Consider the following 16,302-nt stretch of genomic DNA (forward strand, 5'->3'; position numbering starts at 1 on the left):
ATATATTCACGCACACATTGCTTCCATGGACACACTGGAAACCTTTGATTCTCAGCTGGTATTTGGGAGTGGACAGCAATGGCTCCATGAAGCTACACGCAGATGTGCCCCTCCCATGGAGCTGGACACCACTGGAGTATAGACCGCTCAGACGTGGCCACAGCACTGCCATCCAGGCTGGAGGGGCAGGGAAGGATTGCCTCTCATCTGGACCTAGACCCTGGTCCCCCTGTGCCACCATGCTTTTCTTCCCCACATCCTTGCCAGCTTTTGCTCCAGCCCACCCTCAGTCTCCCCACACCCAAGGTTTGGGGCCCATTTTGACATTTAACACTTGGTACGGCCCACACCACCCCTTGCATCTCTCCCGAGGTCTACATTCCCATTCCTTGAGGGGAACAGATGTGGGGAGGCTGTGGTGTCAGGAGAGACAATCAGAGTGGGGGAGGAAGCGGGAGTGCCGAGCATGGCTAGGGCACAGGAAGGGCCGGGCCATCCCATCGGGGAAGTAGGAGGGGGCTGAGGTGCCTGGAGGGAAGCGCCTGCTGCCCTGGGCTCAGAGCTACTAACCTAGCAGCACGCTGACTCCATAACGGTGCCCCAGAGTTACTTGGTTCAGCTGCAGCAGCATCGCGGCCGTGAGTTGGGGGGAAAAGGAGGGGGGGGGCTGGGGCTCCTTTGCTTTAACCCTAAATCCTGTGCCCCTGGCTTTTGCCTGAGCACCTCTGCAGTCTGGGTTTGAGGGTCGACATCAAACGAGTGGGGAGTCCCCTCACTGCCAGCTGGAAGAAGGCTGGGAGGCCCAGAGAGTACCTGGAAGGAGATGGGATTGCCGTGAGCTTGGGAGGTCTGGGAGCAAGTGGCGTGGTCCTGGTGAGAAGGGCACAGTTGGGGCTGGTCTGGGCCTCAGACAGTAACTCACCCTGGCCCTCCTCAGCCCCAGGGGTCCACCCCCAGGCAGTGTGGCGCAGGGCCTGGCGAGACCATGGCCCGCCTCTTCAGTCCACGGCAGCCCCCCAGCGAAGACCTCTTCTACGAGACCTACTACAGCTTGAGCCAGCAGTACCCACTGCTGCTGCTGCTGCTGCTGATCGTGCTCTTGGGGCTCCTGGCGCTGCTCCCTGTGGCCTGGGCAAGTGGCAGGGTGAGCAGGGGAGCGGAGGAGGGCTCTGGTGCAGGTGTCCTTGAGGACTTCGGGACAGGCACTGCCTCCAGGGCATTTTCAGGGTTGGGATTAGTGGGTCTTCTTTTCGATGTGTTTTCTTTGCTGGGACCCGGGAAGCAAGTGCTGGACCTTGCTAAGAGCTGCAGTGACCCTGCACAAGTCACTGCCTCTCAGGGCACAGTTCTGGGTCTATGCAAGAAGACAGCTGGCCCCTCGATGCTTCTAATTTTTCTGTGGGTCTGACCAATCTTACCCGTGCCTGTGATCCGCTGGTCCTAGGATTAATCCAACGCCGGGTTTTCCGATTTTCCAGGGGGGAAATTACACTGGGCCCCATGGGAATCTGTTTCCTGGTTTTCTTTCCCTCTTCGGGGGCTGTGCCACAGTTGTACCCACAGACTCCCAGAAAGCACTTTCCATCCTGCTCTCATTTAGTCCCCAGATAACCTATTTCCAGTTTCTTTTGTGGGGGAAAAGGGCTCTTCAGTTCCATTTCTGGAAATATCCTGCTACATGTTTTCTTTCCACATTTCGGAGGCAAGGTGGGAAACCCACTGGATGAGACCAATGGTCCTCCTCCAAGTCCAGGAAGAGGTGGGGACAAACGGTGGAGCCTGGGAACGGGGTGGTGTTTCTGCGCCTTGAGGAATGGGGAGATCCAGCTCCTAAGCAGGCAAGGGAGTTTCTCGGTGTCCCCCTGCCAAAGCACTGGGAGGTGGGGACAGGTTGAAACTCCAAGTCTCAGGCCCCTGGCAGGGAATTTCCCAAGCCAGTTGGCCTGATTGGATACACTCATGCTAAGTCCCTCTGTGAGCTAGAATTTTTCACTTCCTTTGGGATTCCAGGGGTGGGGTGGGGGTGGGAGGGGTGCTACAGTTCCTATCTGACAGATGAAAAACCTGAGGCTCGGAAAGGACATAGATTCACAAGCAGCCAATATGAGGTTGGAGCAAGGTCTTCTGGGTACATGGTCCAGGTTCCATCGCCCTGCAGTATGCAAGTGAGATAGTGAGTTGAATCACAAGAGACTGCTGGCTCTGTTGATTAAAAACAGATTATTCGCATTTTCGTGTATTTCAATCTAATGTGAAAGACAAGTGGAGGCGCTTTGCTCACTGCTGTCTGCTCCTCCTCTTCTTGGATAAGCTCCCCAAACCCCACATTCCAATCTTGCCTCATGTTCCCCCTCCCCACCAGGAGCTGGCCGCAGACCCAGCCTTCCTGACCACTGTGCTGTGCGCTCTGGGTGGCTTCTCACTGCTGCTGGTCCTGGCTTCCCGGGAGCAGCGACTGCAGCGCTGGACGCGTCCCCTGTCAGGCCTCGTGTGGGCAGCACTGCTTGCACTAGGCCACAGCTTCCTGTTCACTGGGGGCGTGGTGAGCGCCTGGGACCAGGTGAGCAGGTGGAGCAGGGCAATGGGGGTTCCTAGGCCTCAAACATGCACCCAGGCCTGGAGGAGCAGCATAAGCTTGCAACTTCCCGTGCCTCTCTCCCCTAGGTGTCCTTTTTCCTTTTTGTCATCTTCACTGTGTATGCCATGTTGCCCTTGGACATGCGGGACGCCATCACCGCGGGTGTCACCTCCTCACTCTCACACTTGCTGGTCCTTGGGCTGTATCTTGGGCCTCAGCCCGACTCTCGGCCGGCGCTGCTGCCACAGGTGAGCACACAGGAAGCACAGGCTGCATCCGGGGCTGGCTCTGCTGGGCGCTGCTTGCTTCCTCTGGGCGTTCACCAGCTGTTTTGTTGAGCTGACTCCATGGCAGGGCTCAGGGTTGAAACAGACTTGGCGGAGCTGGTCCACAGTGCCAGCGCGATGCCTGCAAACGCCAGAAGAGGGCTCTGGCCCCCAGGGAAGGGAGTTCGCCAGGGGACCAGGGTGATGGGGACAGATGTGGATAACAGAACCTTCACAGAGAATGTAAAAATTAGAGCTTGAGTAGTTTCCTGCTGCCGCGTGGGCGGGGATGGTGGAGAGGTATTCTGGCAGAAGGGTTCTAGGCCTAAGAGGCTATGTTGGTGCAGCAACCAAGGGTCTGGATGGGGTGGCGGGGTGAGGGAGAAGAGCCCCCTACAGACTCCACAATGCGGCACCCGTTGCCTCGAAATACTCTTAACTGTAGAGTCCTCCCTGCCATCTCGGTTAGCCCCCCGCCCCCACCCCGGGGTGCCGCGTTGCCTGAGACTGACGCTCCCCGCAGCTGGCTGCAAACGCGGTGCTGTTCCTGTGCGGGAACGCGGCCGGAGCCTATCACAAGGCGCTGATGGAGCGCGCGCTGCGCGCCACGTTCCGGGAGGCGCTTAGTTCCCTGCACTCGCGGCGGAGACTGGACACCGAGAAGAAGCATCAGGTTCTCCGGGCCAGGAGGCCGAGCGGGGCTGGGGCTCGGAGAGGGGAGTTGTTTGGGTCACACAACCGAGCTCCGGAGACTGAATGACTTTAGGCGGGTCACTTGACCTGTTTCTTCCTTTATAAAATACAGCTATTGTCTGCCTTGGAAGGCTGCTGTGAGGTTCAAAAAACCTGAATCTTGTGAAAGCACTTTAGAGCTTTATGATATTAAACGAAGGGCTCTAATTCCTGTGTTGGTGCTGGAAGTTTAATCCCTAACATCGATCAGTGCAGGGCAGAGCTGGAGCCGGGCTGTGGGCGGTGGGAAGGACCTGGGCCATGGCTCTGGTGAACACCTCTGGGGCTGGGGGAGTCTGTGGGCTCCTAGGAGTTTGAGGGGGTGGGGTTCCTGGCTTTAGGGAGTGGGGTGAGGGTTGGTGCTCATAGTTGCCTCCCTCAGGAACACCTTCTCTTGTCCATCCTTCCTGCCTACCTGGCCCGAGAGATGAAGGAGGAGATCATGGCACGGCTGCAGGCTGGACAGGGGTCACGGCCAGAGAGCACCAACAACTTTCACAGCCTCTATGTCAAGAGGCACCAGGGAGTCAGGTATGAAGGATGGCCAGAGGGGAGGGGGTGTGGGCTGAGACCCCAGCCCCACTGATGCTGTCTCCCCTGCCCAGCGTGCTGTATGCTGACATCGTGGGCTTCACGAGACTGGCCAGTGAGTGCTCCCCTAAGGAGTTGGTGCTTATGCTCAACGAGCTCTTTGGCAAGTTCGACCAAATCGCCAAGGTCAGAGGGGGCTTCCTTCCCCACCTTCAAACTCCCCACCCTGGAGAGACCCTGCCAGGGAAAGTCCTGCCTTATAAGATCCCTGTCCCACTTCCAAGCTCACGTGGGCTCCCAGATACTCCACTGCAGTAGGAAACCCTCTCAAACATCCCCAGGTATGGAACTACTCACGGCACACCTCAGACTTGGAGGGATCTTTCAACATCCTCACAGATGTCCCAAACACAACACCCCCGAACAGGCTCTGAGTCCCAGCACAGGTGTCTCTGGACACCACAACCAAATCTAGATGGATTTTTCTGATGCACTAATGTTAGGAGGCCCTTCCAAGGGAAATCTCTGCCCTCTGCATCCTCAGCTTAGCTACCTTGTCAGTCCCCAGGGATGCCCCCAAGGAATTTAATCTTGGGTGTCCTCCCAAAAAAAACCCTCAATCCTGAGATGACTTTCATATGCTCAAATCTGGATACACCCTACATGTGCCAAAGCTGGAGAGATTCACAAACATCCCAACTCTTCAGATGCCCTTCTGAGAAAGACAGCCACATACAAAACCTCAGCCAGCCCCATATCAAGCTGAGGGAGGCCCTAGATCTGATCTCGACACTCTCAACCTCAGAAGTTCTTCAGGGCTACCACATTTGCTCCCACTTGTCCCAGCTCCTTCCTGCCTCTTCTGGCTGCTAACCAGCTGCCGCCACCCCCTGCACACCCTTCCCCTAGGAGCACGAATGCATGCGGATCAAGATCCTAGGAGACTGTTACTACTGTGTCTCCGGCCTGCCGCTCTCACTGCCTGACCACGCCATCAACTGTGTGCGCATGGGGCTGGACATGTGCCGGGCCATCAGGTCAGCTGGGGGGGGGCAGGATGGATGTGCAGAGGAGCAGGCAGGATGGTGGAAGTCCTCCTGGAAAGAGGGAGGGGTACAGTACACCATGGGTAGGGCTGAAGTCAGCATTCAGACTGTTCTCTACACATCTCGCTCAGGAAACTTCGGGCAGCCACAGGCGTGGATATCAACATGCGTGTGGGCGTGCACTCAGGCAGCGTGCTCTGCGGGGTCATCGGGCTACAGAAATGGCAGTATGATGTCTGGTCCCATGACGTCACTCTGGCCAACCACATGGAGGCGAGTGGAGTGCCAGGGTGAGAGCTGGGGCTCCAGGAGGCTATAGCGAAAGACCCATCAGGCCTCCCACATGCCTGGTTTTTATAGTTCTTTAAAATGAGCATGTTCTCAAGTGGGGCTCAGGGAGATCCTGGGGACAGGAAGGGGAGCTGGGAGACACCTCCTGTAGCACAGGATCTTGCTGGAAGTCAGACCTCCAGGAATGATCCTCGAAAGAAATGAGAAATTTGGAATCCCTCCCTCCTGACTCCCCTTGCCCTCTTCTTCCAGACGAGTACATATCACAGGGGCTACGCTGGCCCTGCTGGCCGGGGCTTATGCTGTGGAGGATGCAGCCATGGAACACCGGGACCCATACCTTCGGGAGCTAGGGGAGCCGACCTACCTGGTCATCGACCCCTGGGTAAGAACCCAGCCTGGACCCCATGACCTGGCCCACCCCGACATCCACAGCCAATGAGCCTGATCTCGTCCATGCCAGAGATTGAGCTCCTGGGTCCTGATGTGTGTATCACGAGGGAGGGGACACAAGCCTTAAAGGAGTGTGGGGAGAATGGGGAAGTCAAGTCAACGTGATCTTGACTCTCAGCCCTCATATGGCCCAGGCTGCAGAGGAGGACGAGAAGGGTACTGCAGGAGGGTTGCTGTCCTCTCTTGAGGGCTCCAAGATGCGTCCATCACTGCTGATGACCCGCTACCTGGAGTCCTGGGGTGCAGCCAAGCCTTTCGCCCACCTGAGCCACGTAGAGAGCCCTGTGTCCACATCTACCCCTCTCCCGGTACGTGCACCTCCTTCATGAGCCCAGCACTTAACATCAACCCACCCCCGTGGCCCACTTCCAGCCCTTCCTGCCCCCTCCACCAGTGAGTCACTTGATGACATCCCAAGGTCCTGAACTGTCTGGTCACCCCAGTCACTGGTTCAGGACCTTCCTTGCCCTTCTTTCCAGAGAAAGGACAAAGATGACTTCCCTCTGAGCTGAGTTCAGAGAAGACTCAAGACCCCATAGACTCCGTGCCCATTGCTCCCCGGCCTCCATTCAGGAAGCCCTTCCCCTGGAACCATACTCCCTCCTAACTCTGAGGCCCATGCTACACACCCCTTCTCGCCAGGAAATGGGTCTGTTTAGCTCAGACCGCACGCTCTCTTCTTCAGTCCCTACTGGGACCAGGACAGTGGGGGCCAATCACTCGTTGCCCCCACTCTCCAGCACTTGTACACAGATAAGATGAAGTGAAAGTGAAAATCTCTCATGGGCTTGAAGAAGGAAGTAACAATGAGTGGGCAGCATTGGGGAGAGGACAGGGAGACTGGCCTACCCCTTGTCTGGAGAAAGCTAGGGCAGGATGTTACTGATCTATGCAAAACACTTCAACGTAATGAGTGATTCATCATCTGCCGGGAAAGCCTGCATCTCCCCCACAGGCTCTTGGTACTTGATGACGAGTGGCCTGAACCCCCTCATGCAGGGACCCAGGCCATGTCCCTAAAGGCTTGCCCTGGGATTCGATTCCTCAGCCTCTTCTTCTCCATTGTACCCCATCTTCCCGAAAACTGTTCAGCATTCCTAGCCACTTGTCCACAGATCTTCCCAGAATCTTCTCAGCAAGGTAGACCTGCTTGGATTTATGGGGTGACTCCAGAGTACCCTTTCTGTGTCCCATCCCCCCTCCTCTCCCATCCAACAGGAAAGCAGACCAGAGATCAGTGAGCAGTGGGGTGCGGGGAGGGGTGGAGGACCTTGGCAGCAATGGCTCAGTGGCTGAGTGCCTCAGCGTGGGGAAGGGGAGAGGTCAGAATGCTATGCTGGCAGGATGGAGAGGAAGGAAGGACCCAAGACCCAGTGACTATTGCAGGATGAGGCCGCCTGCTGGGGGTAGGAGAGAAGGGGGCTTGCCCAGGGGCTGTAAGACGGTGTTGAGTGCAGTCCTCATCCATCATGGTGGGGATGCCTCCTCAGAACCCTGCCAGATCTCCCTAAATCCTTCACTGTCATGCAGGCTGATAAGTGTTAGGGCAGAGTGGCAACCCCTTATTCTAAGGTATCTTTCAATGCGGGACCACACCAGCCCAGAAACTCCTTTCTCAGTTCCTGACGTTCCAGGGTCTCATTTAAATGTTAGGGATCCTGAGAATCACACTTGGATTACTATTAAACAGTGTGGAACTGTGGGGTGACTGGGCAGTGTTTGTGTGGTGGCTACCATCCATCCATATCTATTCCTTCTACAATCTTTCATTACCTACTATGTGGCATGCACTAGGGTAGTTCTTGAAAAGACAGAAATGAATGAGATAGTTCCCCGCCTTTAAATAATTTATAGGCATAGGCGTGGGCAGGAGGTAGTTTGATAAAAGTTAGACTCAGGTGTAGATGTATAGATGGTTCCATGCCTAAAACATCTCTCAATCACTCTGTCTCTCCCTCTCTGCTCCTCTCACGTACACAGGGTTTTGGTTTGTGGGCCAAGCCCACAGGGTGGCCCTGCTGTGACCTGTTTTCTTCACGTGAGCCAGGGGAGTGGGGAAAAATGATCACCCTACATCTTGCCACAGGTCGTGGCTGTGGCACTTCACCTCCTTCCTTGGTACTCATCCTCAGTTGCAGGCTGAATCTCACATCTCTGCACACATTGCATATTCCTTTTGGTGCAGAAGAGAATGACCTCAACCAGGTTTCTCTTCCTCTTCCCCATTGTTTTCCATTTTTGGTTCTCTCCCCTACCACCTCCCAGCTCAGCCTGATCATCATGAAAGGGCAGAGGAGATTCAAAGTGTTCTGCATTGCCATTCCAGTTTCAACCAACAGGGATTTTTTTGGCATGGGGTTATGGGCAAGTCACTGCCTTTGGAATCTGTTGCAGCCCTTAGGGAAGATGAGACACAAGAAATCACAGCCATCAAGCCTACAGAAGATCCAGGGTTGCCTCTTAAGTGATAGAAACTATGAGGAAATCAGAGGGCATAGAGATTCTCAGAGTCTGAAAGGCCAGAAAGAAGCTTGAAGAAATAAATGTGGTTTGTGGGCAGGTGGGATTTGGTAGAGATGGAAATGGAGAGAGAAATGGTGATGTGTATATAGAGAGATAAAGATAAAGATAGAAAGGGAGAGAGAGAGAGTTGAGTCAGATGCTCAAGTCAAGGCCCGTGCAAATTTGAAATGCCTCGCTGCAGAGAGGCTCCACCATGGTGAAGGATGCTCACTGTCTTTCATCTTCCTCCATCCCTGTGTTCTCCGTGCAGGAGAAGGCCCTGTCTTCCTTCAGCCCCCAGTGGAGCCTGGACCGGTGAGGTGGTCTGAGCAAATTTGAGTGGGATTGTCCCTGCGACCAACTTCCATCCTCCCTCAGGGGCTGCTCCTGCTTTGCCCAAATGCTTTTGAGGGTCTTCCTGGTGACAGGCTGGGCTCTCACTGTGCAGGAGCCGTACCATGAGGGGACCTGATGAGGAATTAGACACTGGGGATGCCAAGTTCTTCCAGGTCATCGAACAGCTCAATTCTCAGAAGTATGGAGATCTGAAGAGGGCTGGGAGGGCTGGAGGCCAGGGCTCGGGTGGTAGAGGAGGGACAGTGCTTCCTCTGCCCAGAAATGAAGGGAAAACCTTCCCAGCTCTAGCCTTTCCACTCACCTGACCACGCCCCACCCCCCACCCCCCGCCCCTTCCTCTTCCGGGCTTACTGCCCCCCACCTCCCATCAGACAATGGAAACAGTCAAAGGACTTCAATCCACTGACACTGTACTTCAGAGAGAAGGAGATGGAGAAAGAGGTAGGCTGGGAGATGGCACCAGAGGACTTCCCAACCTCAGTTTCTCTGCCTTGGGGAGGGGCAGGCCCTGTGGTCCCACCTCCCTTTCCCAGTTCTGGGCAGTTTGTGACCTTGAAGGGGTGAAGGGCTCGTACTAGTCCTTTGGATTTCTGGTTGGTGATGAGAGGAAGGAGGACAGCTCCTTGGAGAACCGGTAGGGGCTTCCTGGGTCAGAACTGGAGGGTGGGACAGTGAGTCTGGGGCCCACTCCTTGCTCAGGATTGACACCTTCAAGGTGATGGGCAGCACTGGTGCTGACCCCTCCCCATCCCTTGCAGTATCGGCTCTCTGCACTCCCCGCCTTCAAATACTATGCAGCCTGCACCTTCCTGGTTTTTCTCTCCAACTTCATTATCCAGATGCTGGTGACAAACAGGTGAGCGACCCCTAGACAAAGGAAGCCCTGATTCTCCAAAAGAGATCCCCTGGCTCTTCCAGACCCCTAACCCACACTTTCTTCCCTTACTCACTTCCCCTCGGCTCAGGGCACTGAACCACAGAGGAAATGGAAATACTTGTCGTGGGGAACCAGTAATCCTAGCCCTCATCTCATTGTCTTACGTCCTGTGCACTTTCTGCATACCCCCAAGCATTTTCACGTGTCTATCTCCCTGTTCTAACAACAGTCCCACGAGATTTGGATTTCTTTTGTTTCCATTAAGAAATCCAAATCTCACAGCATATGAGCTTAGAGAGTAGGTCCCCACTCCTAGTTCGCTGCTAGGAAGGGTGAGGACTCATTCAGAACTCAGCCAGGTGAAAGAACTTTGGCCCAAAAGCCCAGAGACCAGTCTGATGCAGCCTCGGCCACTCTCATGAGCCCCCGTCCCTTCAGAAATTGTCCCTGGGTTATCCCAGTACTGTCCAAGACCCTGCAGCTTTCCCAGGTCATCAGTATGTAATGTCTTTCATCTGCCCAGGCTTCAGCAGCAGCCAGTTCAGATCCCCAGGACCACTTTTCCCTGTGTCCCCCACCCAGACTGCACACAGAAAGCCTGTTCTGGCTCTTCAAGGCCTCATTCTTGTCTCTCTGTAGGCCTCCAGCTCTGACCATCACCTATGGCATCACCTTCCTCCTCTTCTTCCTCCTCCTCTTCGTCTGCTTCTCAGAGCACCTGATGGTGAGGTGGGCTTAGGGGCAGAGTGGTGAGCTGGGGCCCCGACCATGACCTGGCCTGTAGTGGGTGCTCCAGCTGCATGGCTAAGATTCGCATGCTCCTTCCACAGAAGTGTGTCTTGAAAGGCCCCAAGATGCTGCACTGGCTACCCACCCTGTCTGTCCTGGTGGCCACACGGCCAGGACTGCGAGTGGCTCTGGGCACCGCTACCATCCTGCTCGTCTTCGTCATGGCCATTACCAGTCTGGTGAGAGAGAAGGGGCCCTATGCACCCCCATCAGGCCATGCTGGACCTTCCAGATGCTGAAAGAGGACCCTTGGATTTGGGAGAACAGCTGGACTAAGGCCAGGGGATACTGGAAATGTTGGACAAGTATAAATGAAAATTACAGTCATGCACAGCCTACCACCTGGGCATAATTATCATTAATAACACTTTGGTGGACATCCTTCCTATCTTTTTTTCTATGTAGGCAGCTTTCCTTACTTACCTTGAAAATGAAAATAGTATTAGTCACTCAGTTGTGTCCAACTCTCTGTGACCCCATGGACTATAGCCTGCTAGGCTCCTCTATCCATGGGATTCTCCTGGCAAGAATACTGAAGTGGGTTGCCATTCCTTTCTCTAGAGGATCTTCCCAACCCAGGGATTGAACCTGGGTCTCCCAAATTGCAGGCAGTCTCTTTACCGTCTGAGCCACCAGGGAAGCCCTACCTTACACAATTATGATTTTGAAAGCTGAGTTTGGCAGGTTTTTTAGAACTTAGAATCATTCCTAGAATTCTATCCCTGAAAAACACTTTAGGAATCATCCCCCAACCAAGTTACAAAACCAGAAGCTGAGGCCCAGAGAGATTATGTGGTTGGCAAAAGATCACACAGTGATCTTGGATCGTGGATCTTTTGATCCATGACGGTGCTCATGACACCCACTCCCCCAATCCCTGCTCACTCCCAGCAAGGACCCCAGCACCGAGACTCCCTCACCAACCAGGGAGGATAGCAAGATCTGCCACTTTGGCAGAGTCTGGCCCCGACTCACCCTTGGGTCAGCTGAAACCCAGATGAAGTCACCATCATGCCCAAGCAGCTGCCTGCTGCCTCAGCTCCTTGTCTCCCGCAGGTCTTCTTACCAGCAACATCAGCCTGCCCTTTTCAGGCTCCCAATATGTCCTCCATGGCTTCCAACCTCTCCTGGGAGCTCCCTGGGTCCCTGCCTCTCATCAGCATCCCAGTGAGTGTCCCCCACAGCCCTGAACGTCCCTCCCCCACTCCATCCTGCGGACAGGGACAGACACAAGTCCCACTCGGTGTGTGTTTGTGTGGCTGTCACCTCTGCCCCTCCTTGATGGGACAGGAGCCCTGGGGTGTCCCTCGCCCCTGCCCGTGGGACAGGCCCCACCTCCTGACCGCCCTGCCTGGCCCCACAGTACTCCATGCACTGCTGCGTGTTGGGCTTCCTCTCCTGCTCCCTCTTCCTGCACATGAGCTTTGAGCTGAAGCTGCTGCTGCTCCTGCTGTGGCTGACGGCCTCCTGCTCCATCTTCCTGCACTCCCACGCCTGGTTGTCCGACTGCCTCATCGCCCGCCTCTACCTGGGCACCTTGGACTCCAGGTGCGCATGGCCGCTGCACAGAGGGGCCCAGGCTGGGATGGGACAGAGCAGAACTGTCCGCATCTCTCTGCCTGAACCACCCACAGGGCAAAGAGAGAGGGAGGCAGAGGGTTACATGGGAGCCGGTGCAGGAAGTGATAGGGAAGCCATGGGACAACGCTTATCTGTGGCCTCCTCAGGCCAGGGGTGCTGAAGGAGCCCAAACTGATGGGAGCAGTCTCCTTCTTCATCTTCTTCTTCACCCTCCTAGTCCTGGCTCGGCAGGTAAGTCTCCCAGCTCACCACTCCAGGGCCTCCCTAGGAAGGGTGAGGCAGGGTCCCCATATATGTGACTTAGTCCCTCTCACCCTTTCCCTTAATTTCACATTTCCAGGGGCGAACCCAAATGGTCTGTCCATTGGCAGCTTAAAGTGAAATTTCCTGCTCCCTTTCTTCTTCTTTGCTCCCTAAGGGGTGTGCCCTTAAATCCTCCCCTCCACCCCTCTCTCCCACCCCAATCTAGGAAAATCATGTTTAAGAAAAAAATCCTCCACCCCTACTGCCCTCCCTCATTTGAATCTAGATTTGAGGCAGTCTCCCTGGGCAGAGTTGCACCTTAAGCTTTTCTCTAAACTGGGGGTATGGTGTGGTTTTAAGCATCATGTGTGAGGGGTGAATGCTCAGAAGCCGGGCCCTCCTGTACCGTGCCTCCCCATGGCCCGCTGTGACCCTCCACAGAACGAATATTACTGCCGCCTGGACTTTCTGTGGAAGAAGAAGCTGAGGCAAGAGCAGGAGGAGACAGAGACAATGGAGAACCTGACTCGGCTGCTCTTGGAGAACGTGCTCCCTGCGCACGTGGCCCCCCAGTTCATTGGTCAGAATCGGCGCAATGAGGTGACTCCCCATCCCCAGCTCCTGAGCCCCAGAGGACGAGAGCCTTGGCTTGGCCCATCTTGTCTGGACTCCTGCCTGACGGGTTGGGCAGCCACCCAAGCCCCCATGCCTGTCAGGGGCCTCCGTTTTCACAAGTTCTTAGGCTCTGTCTTTGGTGAGCACAGTCTCTGCCTCCCAAGGTCTTACTGGGAAGGAGTGTTCTCTCTGATGGCTGCTCCCTACCCTTCAAAAGCCTCATGGAGTGTCAGTGGGAACTGTGTGAAGGACATAGTCCTCCCATCCCTCTACCCCTTCACTGTCCACTTTGGTAGCCATTAGCCCCAGTGTGGCCATTCTTTAAAATAGAAGATTCAGTTCCTTGGTCACGCTGGCCCCGTTTCAAGTGTTCCACAGCTGCTTTGGCCAGTGGCCACCATATAGAGCAGCGCAGCCAACAGAACATTTCCATCACCACAGAAACTTCCGCTGGGTGATGCTGCTCTAGACTCTTCTTTTCCCTACTATTGCTTTTTTTTTTTTTTTTTAGTTTGAATAGCAAAATTTATTTCTCAGAGTTCTGGAGGCTATTAGTGCTTCATTTTATCTTCCAAAGTGTAGCTATCTTTGTAAGCTGACTTAACACTTTTCAGCAATAAGATATAAAGATAATTCCCATGGATATGATCCTAGTTCCAAAAGAGACTCCCTTCACGTTGCCGTGAGGTGATCTTGACTCCGAACTTCTCTCTTTCCTGGAATCACAGTGAGACCCAGTCTTTAACTCCTGCGTCACATCCCTGGAGCAACCTGACCCTACCCCTCTGCTTCCTTCCTGATCTTTCTTAAACTGAGGGGGAGGAGTGTGGACACAGGGAGGAGGAGCCATACAGACCCAGAAGGGGGAAGAACAGGGCATAGCCCCTCATGGCAGCCCCCTGGCCCCCCCAGGACCTCTACCACCAGTCCTATGAGTGTGTGTGTGTCCTCTTCGCCTCGGTCCCAGACTTCAAGGAGTTCTACTCTGAATCCAGCATCAACCATGAGGGGCTAGAGTGTCTGCGGCTGCTCAATGAGATAATCGCTGATTTTGATGAGGTGACAGCTCCAAGGGTCACCCCCAGACCCTATGTCCTGGATTCTAGAATTTCCCACCAGGCCCTCCTTCCACTTCACTCTCCTGGCCGGGAGGACCATCCTCCCCTCCCCAGCCCTCCGGCTCCTCCTCTGATCCCCCAGCTCTGCCCTCCCCAACAACTCTGCTCACTGCGACTCTCGCCGTGCCACCATCCCTGACCCCACAACTGGTCCTTTAGCTTCCAAAAGCCTGGGGCTGGGCTTCTGGGAGAGAGCCAGAGAGACTGGGGACACAGCCTCCTTTCTGTACAGCTGCTCTCCAAGCCCAAGTTCAGTGGGGTGGAGAAGATCAAAACTATCTGCAGCACCTACATGGCAGCTACCGGCTTGAACGCCACCTCTGGACAGGATGCACAGCAGGTACCACGTATCCCTTCCTTACCTGCTGACCCTCTTCTGGGCTCTCCTTGGTGGGCCCATAAGTGGGCCTTATCCCTGTGCCTTCATTGACCCGTCCTGGTGGGCTGGCCCTTTGCCAGGATGCTGAGCAAAGCTGCGGCCACCTTGGCACCATGGTAGAGTTTGCTGTGGCCCTTGGGTCTAAGCTGGATGTCATCAACAAGCACTCATTCAACAACTTTCGCTTGCGTGTAGGTGAGGACCCTCCCTTCCTGGGGCAGTTTGGGACTTCCTTCTCAGCTTCCCAAGCTCTCCCTCCCCCAAGTCCTTTGTTAGCTGCTCCCCAGCTCATCCCGGGAAACCCCTGCAGACTCACCCCTTGGGATGGAGCATGAAGCTAGAAGGCCCATACACTTCCTTCCCTAAGCAGCACTCCTCTGGCCTGTCCTTTCCTCCAAGGCCCCCAGCCCCTTCAGTCTAGTTCCCTGAGCTTTCTTCCCCACTCTCCTTCTTCAAAATTCCCCCTCAGGGCCCCTCTTTACCACACCTCTTGTCAGGGTTAAACCACGGACCTGTAGTGGCTGGAGTGATTGGGGCCCAGAAACCACAATATGACATCTGGGGCAACACGGTGAATGTGGCCAGCCGCATGGAGAGCACAGGTGTCCTGGGCAAGATTCAGGTGAGGGAGCCACTCAGAGGCGTGGGGGCAGGGGGACAGGGTTAAGGATACCCCCACATTCCCTCACCCCTTTCCAATTGCAGGTAACAGAAGAGACAGCCTGGGCCCTCCAGTCCTTAGGCTACACCTGCTACAGCCGGGGCATCATCAAGGTCAAAGGCAAAGGGCAGCTCTGCACCTACTTCTTGAACACAGATTTGACACGAACTGGACCTCCCTCAGCCACCCTAGGCTGAGAACCCATCCCCGTCCTCTCCATCTGTAAGCTCCTCAGTAAAGAGACTCTGGTATGTCTGGGTTAGAACTGATGTCAGGAGCTGCTAGTTTAGCTGAGGAGCATCTTCTCCTCGCCTCTCAGTAGGACTGCTTCTTCCCAGGCCACACTGAATATATGTGTGCAAGTGTGAGCATGAGTGTGTTAAAAAGGAGTGATTTTTTTCTCACAAGCTCAGCAAAAGGACTGCCTCTGCTTCCCTGCCTGCCTGCCAACCTGATTCCAGTATTGGGTACCCTTGGAAGTAGAATTTTATCCACATGACTCAAAACAAAGACTTGTCCTCTCCTGCTTCCCACCCACAAATACTGGAAAGAATCTCCAGGAAAATGTCATTTGATTTTTATTTACACAACAAACACTAAATAAGCACCTGTTATGTGCTCACTATGTAGCATAGGTAGGAGGCCTGGGATATAATCTATTAGGTCCCTCCTCATTTCAGCTGCTGTTCTCAAGCTGACCCACCATGCTTTCTAGCAAGGACATGTATACAGTTGGGGGTCTCCAGTTCTCAGGTCTCTCAGATTCTCCATTGCTTCCTTTTGCCTCCTGCCCAGATGCTGATATTACATAGGTCCTAAAGCATCCATGGCTCATTCCTGCTCACATTTTGGGGTCCATGAGAGGTATCTTGATGTGCAGAAGTTACACAAGGATTTTTGACTTTTCTCCTAGGTGTCTTTCTCTTTTTATGCAAGAGATTCAAAAAGTAAACTGCCGCTACCATCTTCTTAAAATGCTGTCAGAACACAGCCAGTCCAAGGCTCTCCAAGACAACAGTCTTCCCAAGTAAAGAATGACCCAACCTTTTCGCTTTTGCAAATCTTCATTTCCTAAGGGTGACCACATCACAGAGGGCCTTCAGCTCCAGCCTGTACCACAGCATTTTAGGGGCTGGCAAGATGCTGATGTGCAGAGTTCTAAGGAATAAGATCTGACGACTTGGCTCGCTGGTGAGACTGCCTCCAGAGAGAGAGGGAAAAGAGGCAATCCCCCAAGACATCTCCCATTGACAGGACAAAGAGTACTGGCAGGAGGTTGGAGT

The 16,302-nt window shown here is 54.6% G+C and overlaps 1 protein-coding gene across 7 annotated transcripts; it reads left to right on the forward strand.

Moving 5' to 3' along the window:
- The first annotated feature begins 479 nt into the window (after positions 1 to 479).
- Positions 480 to 16,203, forward strand: ADCY4 (adenylate cyclase 4). 7 transcript variants are annotated; one of them, XR_011568748.1, is made up of 27 exons: positions 495 to 638; positions 938 to 1,144; positions 2,363 to 2,560; positions 2,665 to 2,826; positions 3,368 to 3,517; positions 3,959 to 4,107; positions 4,182 to 4,293; positions 5,017 to 5,144; positions 5,285 to 5,443; positions 5,697 to 5,829; positions 6,032 to 6,205; positions 8,671 to 8,714; positions 8,848 to 8,934; positions 9,128 to 9,197; positions 9,515 to 9,612; positions 10,273 to 10,357; positions 10,464 to 10,601; positions 11,479 to 11,589; positions 11,786 to 11,970; positions 12,150 to 12,234; positions 12,688 to 12,846; positions 13,774 to 13,920; positions 14,212 to 14,319; positions 14,439 to 14,553; positions 14,856 to 14,980; positions 15,064 to 15,267; positions 15,933 to 16,203. XR_011568748.1 is itself a non-coding variant. In XM_070797065.1 (27 exons), exons 2-26 carry the CDS (start codon positions 986 to 988, stop codon positions 15,214 to 15,216), a joined length of 3,234 nt encoding a protein of 1,077 aa, XP_070653166.1. In that variant the 5' UTR covers positions 495 to 638; positions 938 to 985; the 3' UTR covers positions 15,217 to 15,241; positions 15,933 to 16,203. The 7 variants fall into 7 exon arrangements, 5 of the variants coding, with proteins under 5 accessions (XP_070653167.1, XP_070653166.1, XP_070653165.1 ...); XM_070797065.1 differs by having other exon boundaries at positions 15,064 to 15,241; XR_011568749.1 differs by lacking the exon at positions 15,933 to 16,203 and having other exon boundaries at positions 483 to 638; positions 14,828 to 14,980; positions 15,064 to 15,284.
- The last annotated feature ends 99 nt before the right edge of the window (positions 16,204 to 16,302 follow it).

The sequence above is a fragment of the Bos indicus genome, chromosome 10, assembly GCF_029378745.1.
Source record: "Bos indicus isolate NIAB-ARS_2022 breed Sahiwal x Tharparkar chromosome 10, NIAB-ARS_B.indTharparkar_mat_pri_1.0, whole genome shotgun sequence".
In the NCBI taxonomy this organism is placed as follows: domain Eukaryota; kingdom Metazoa; phylum Chordata; class Mammalia; order Artiodactyla; family Bovidae; genus Bos; species Bos indicus.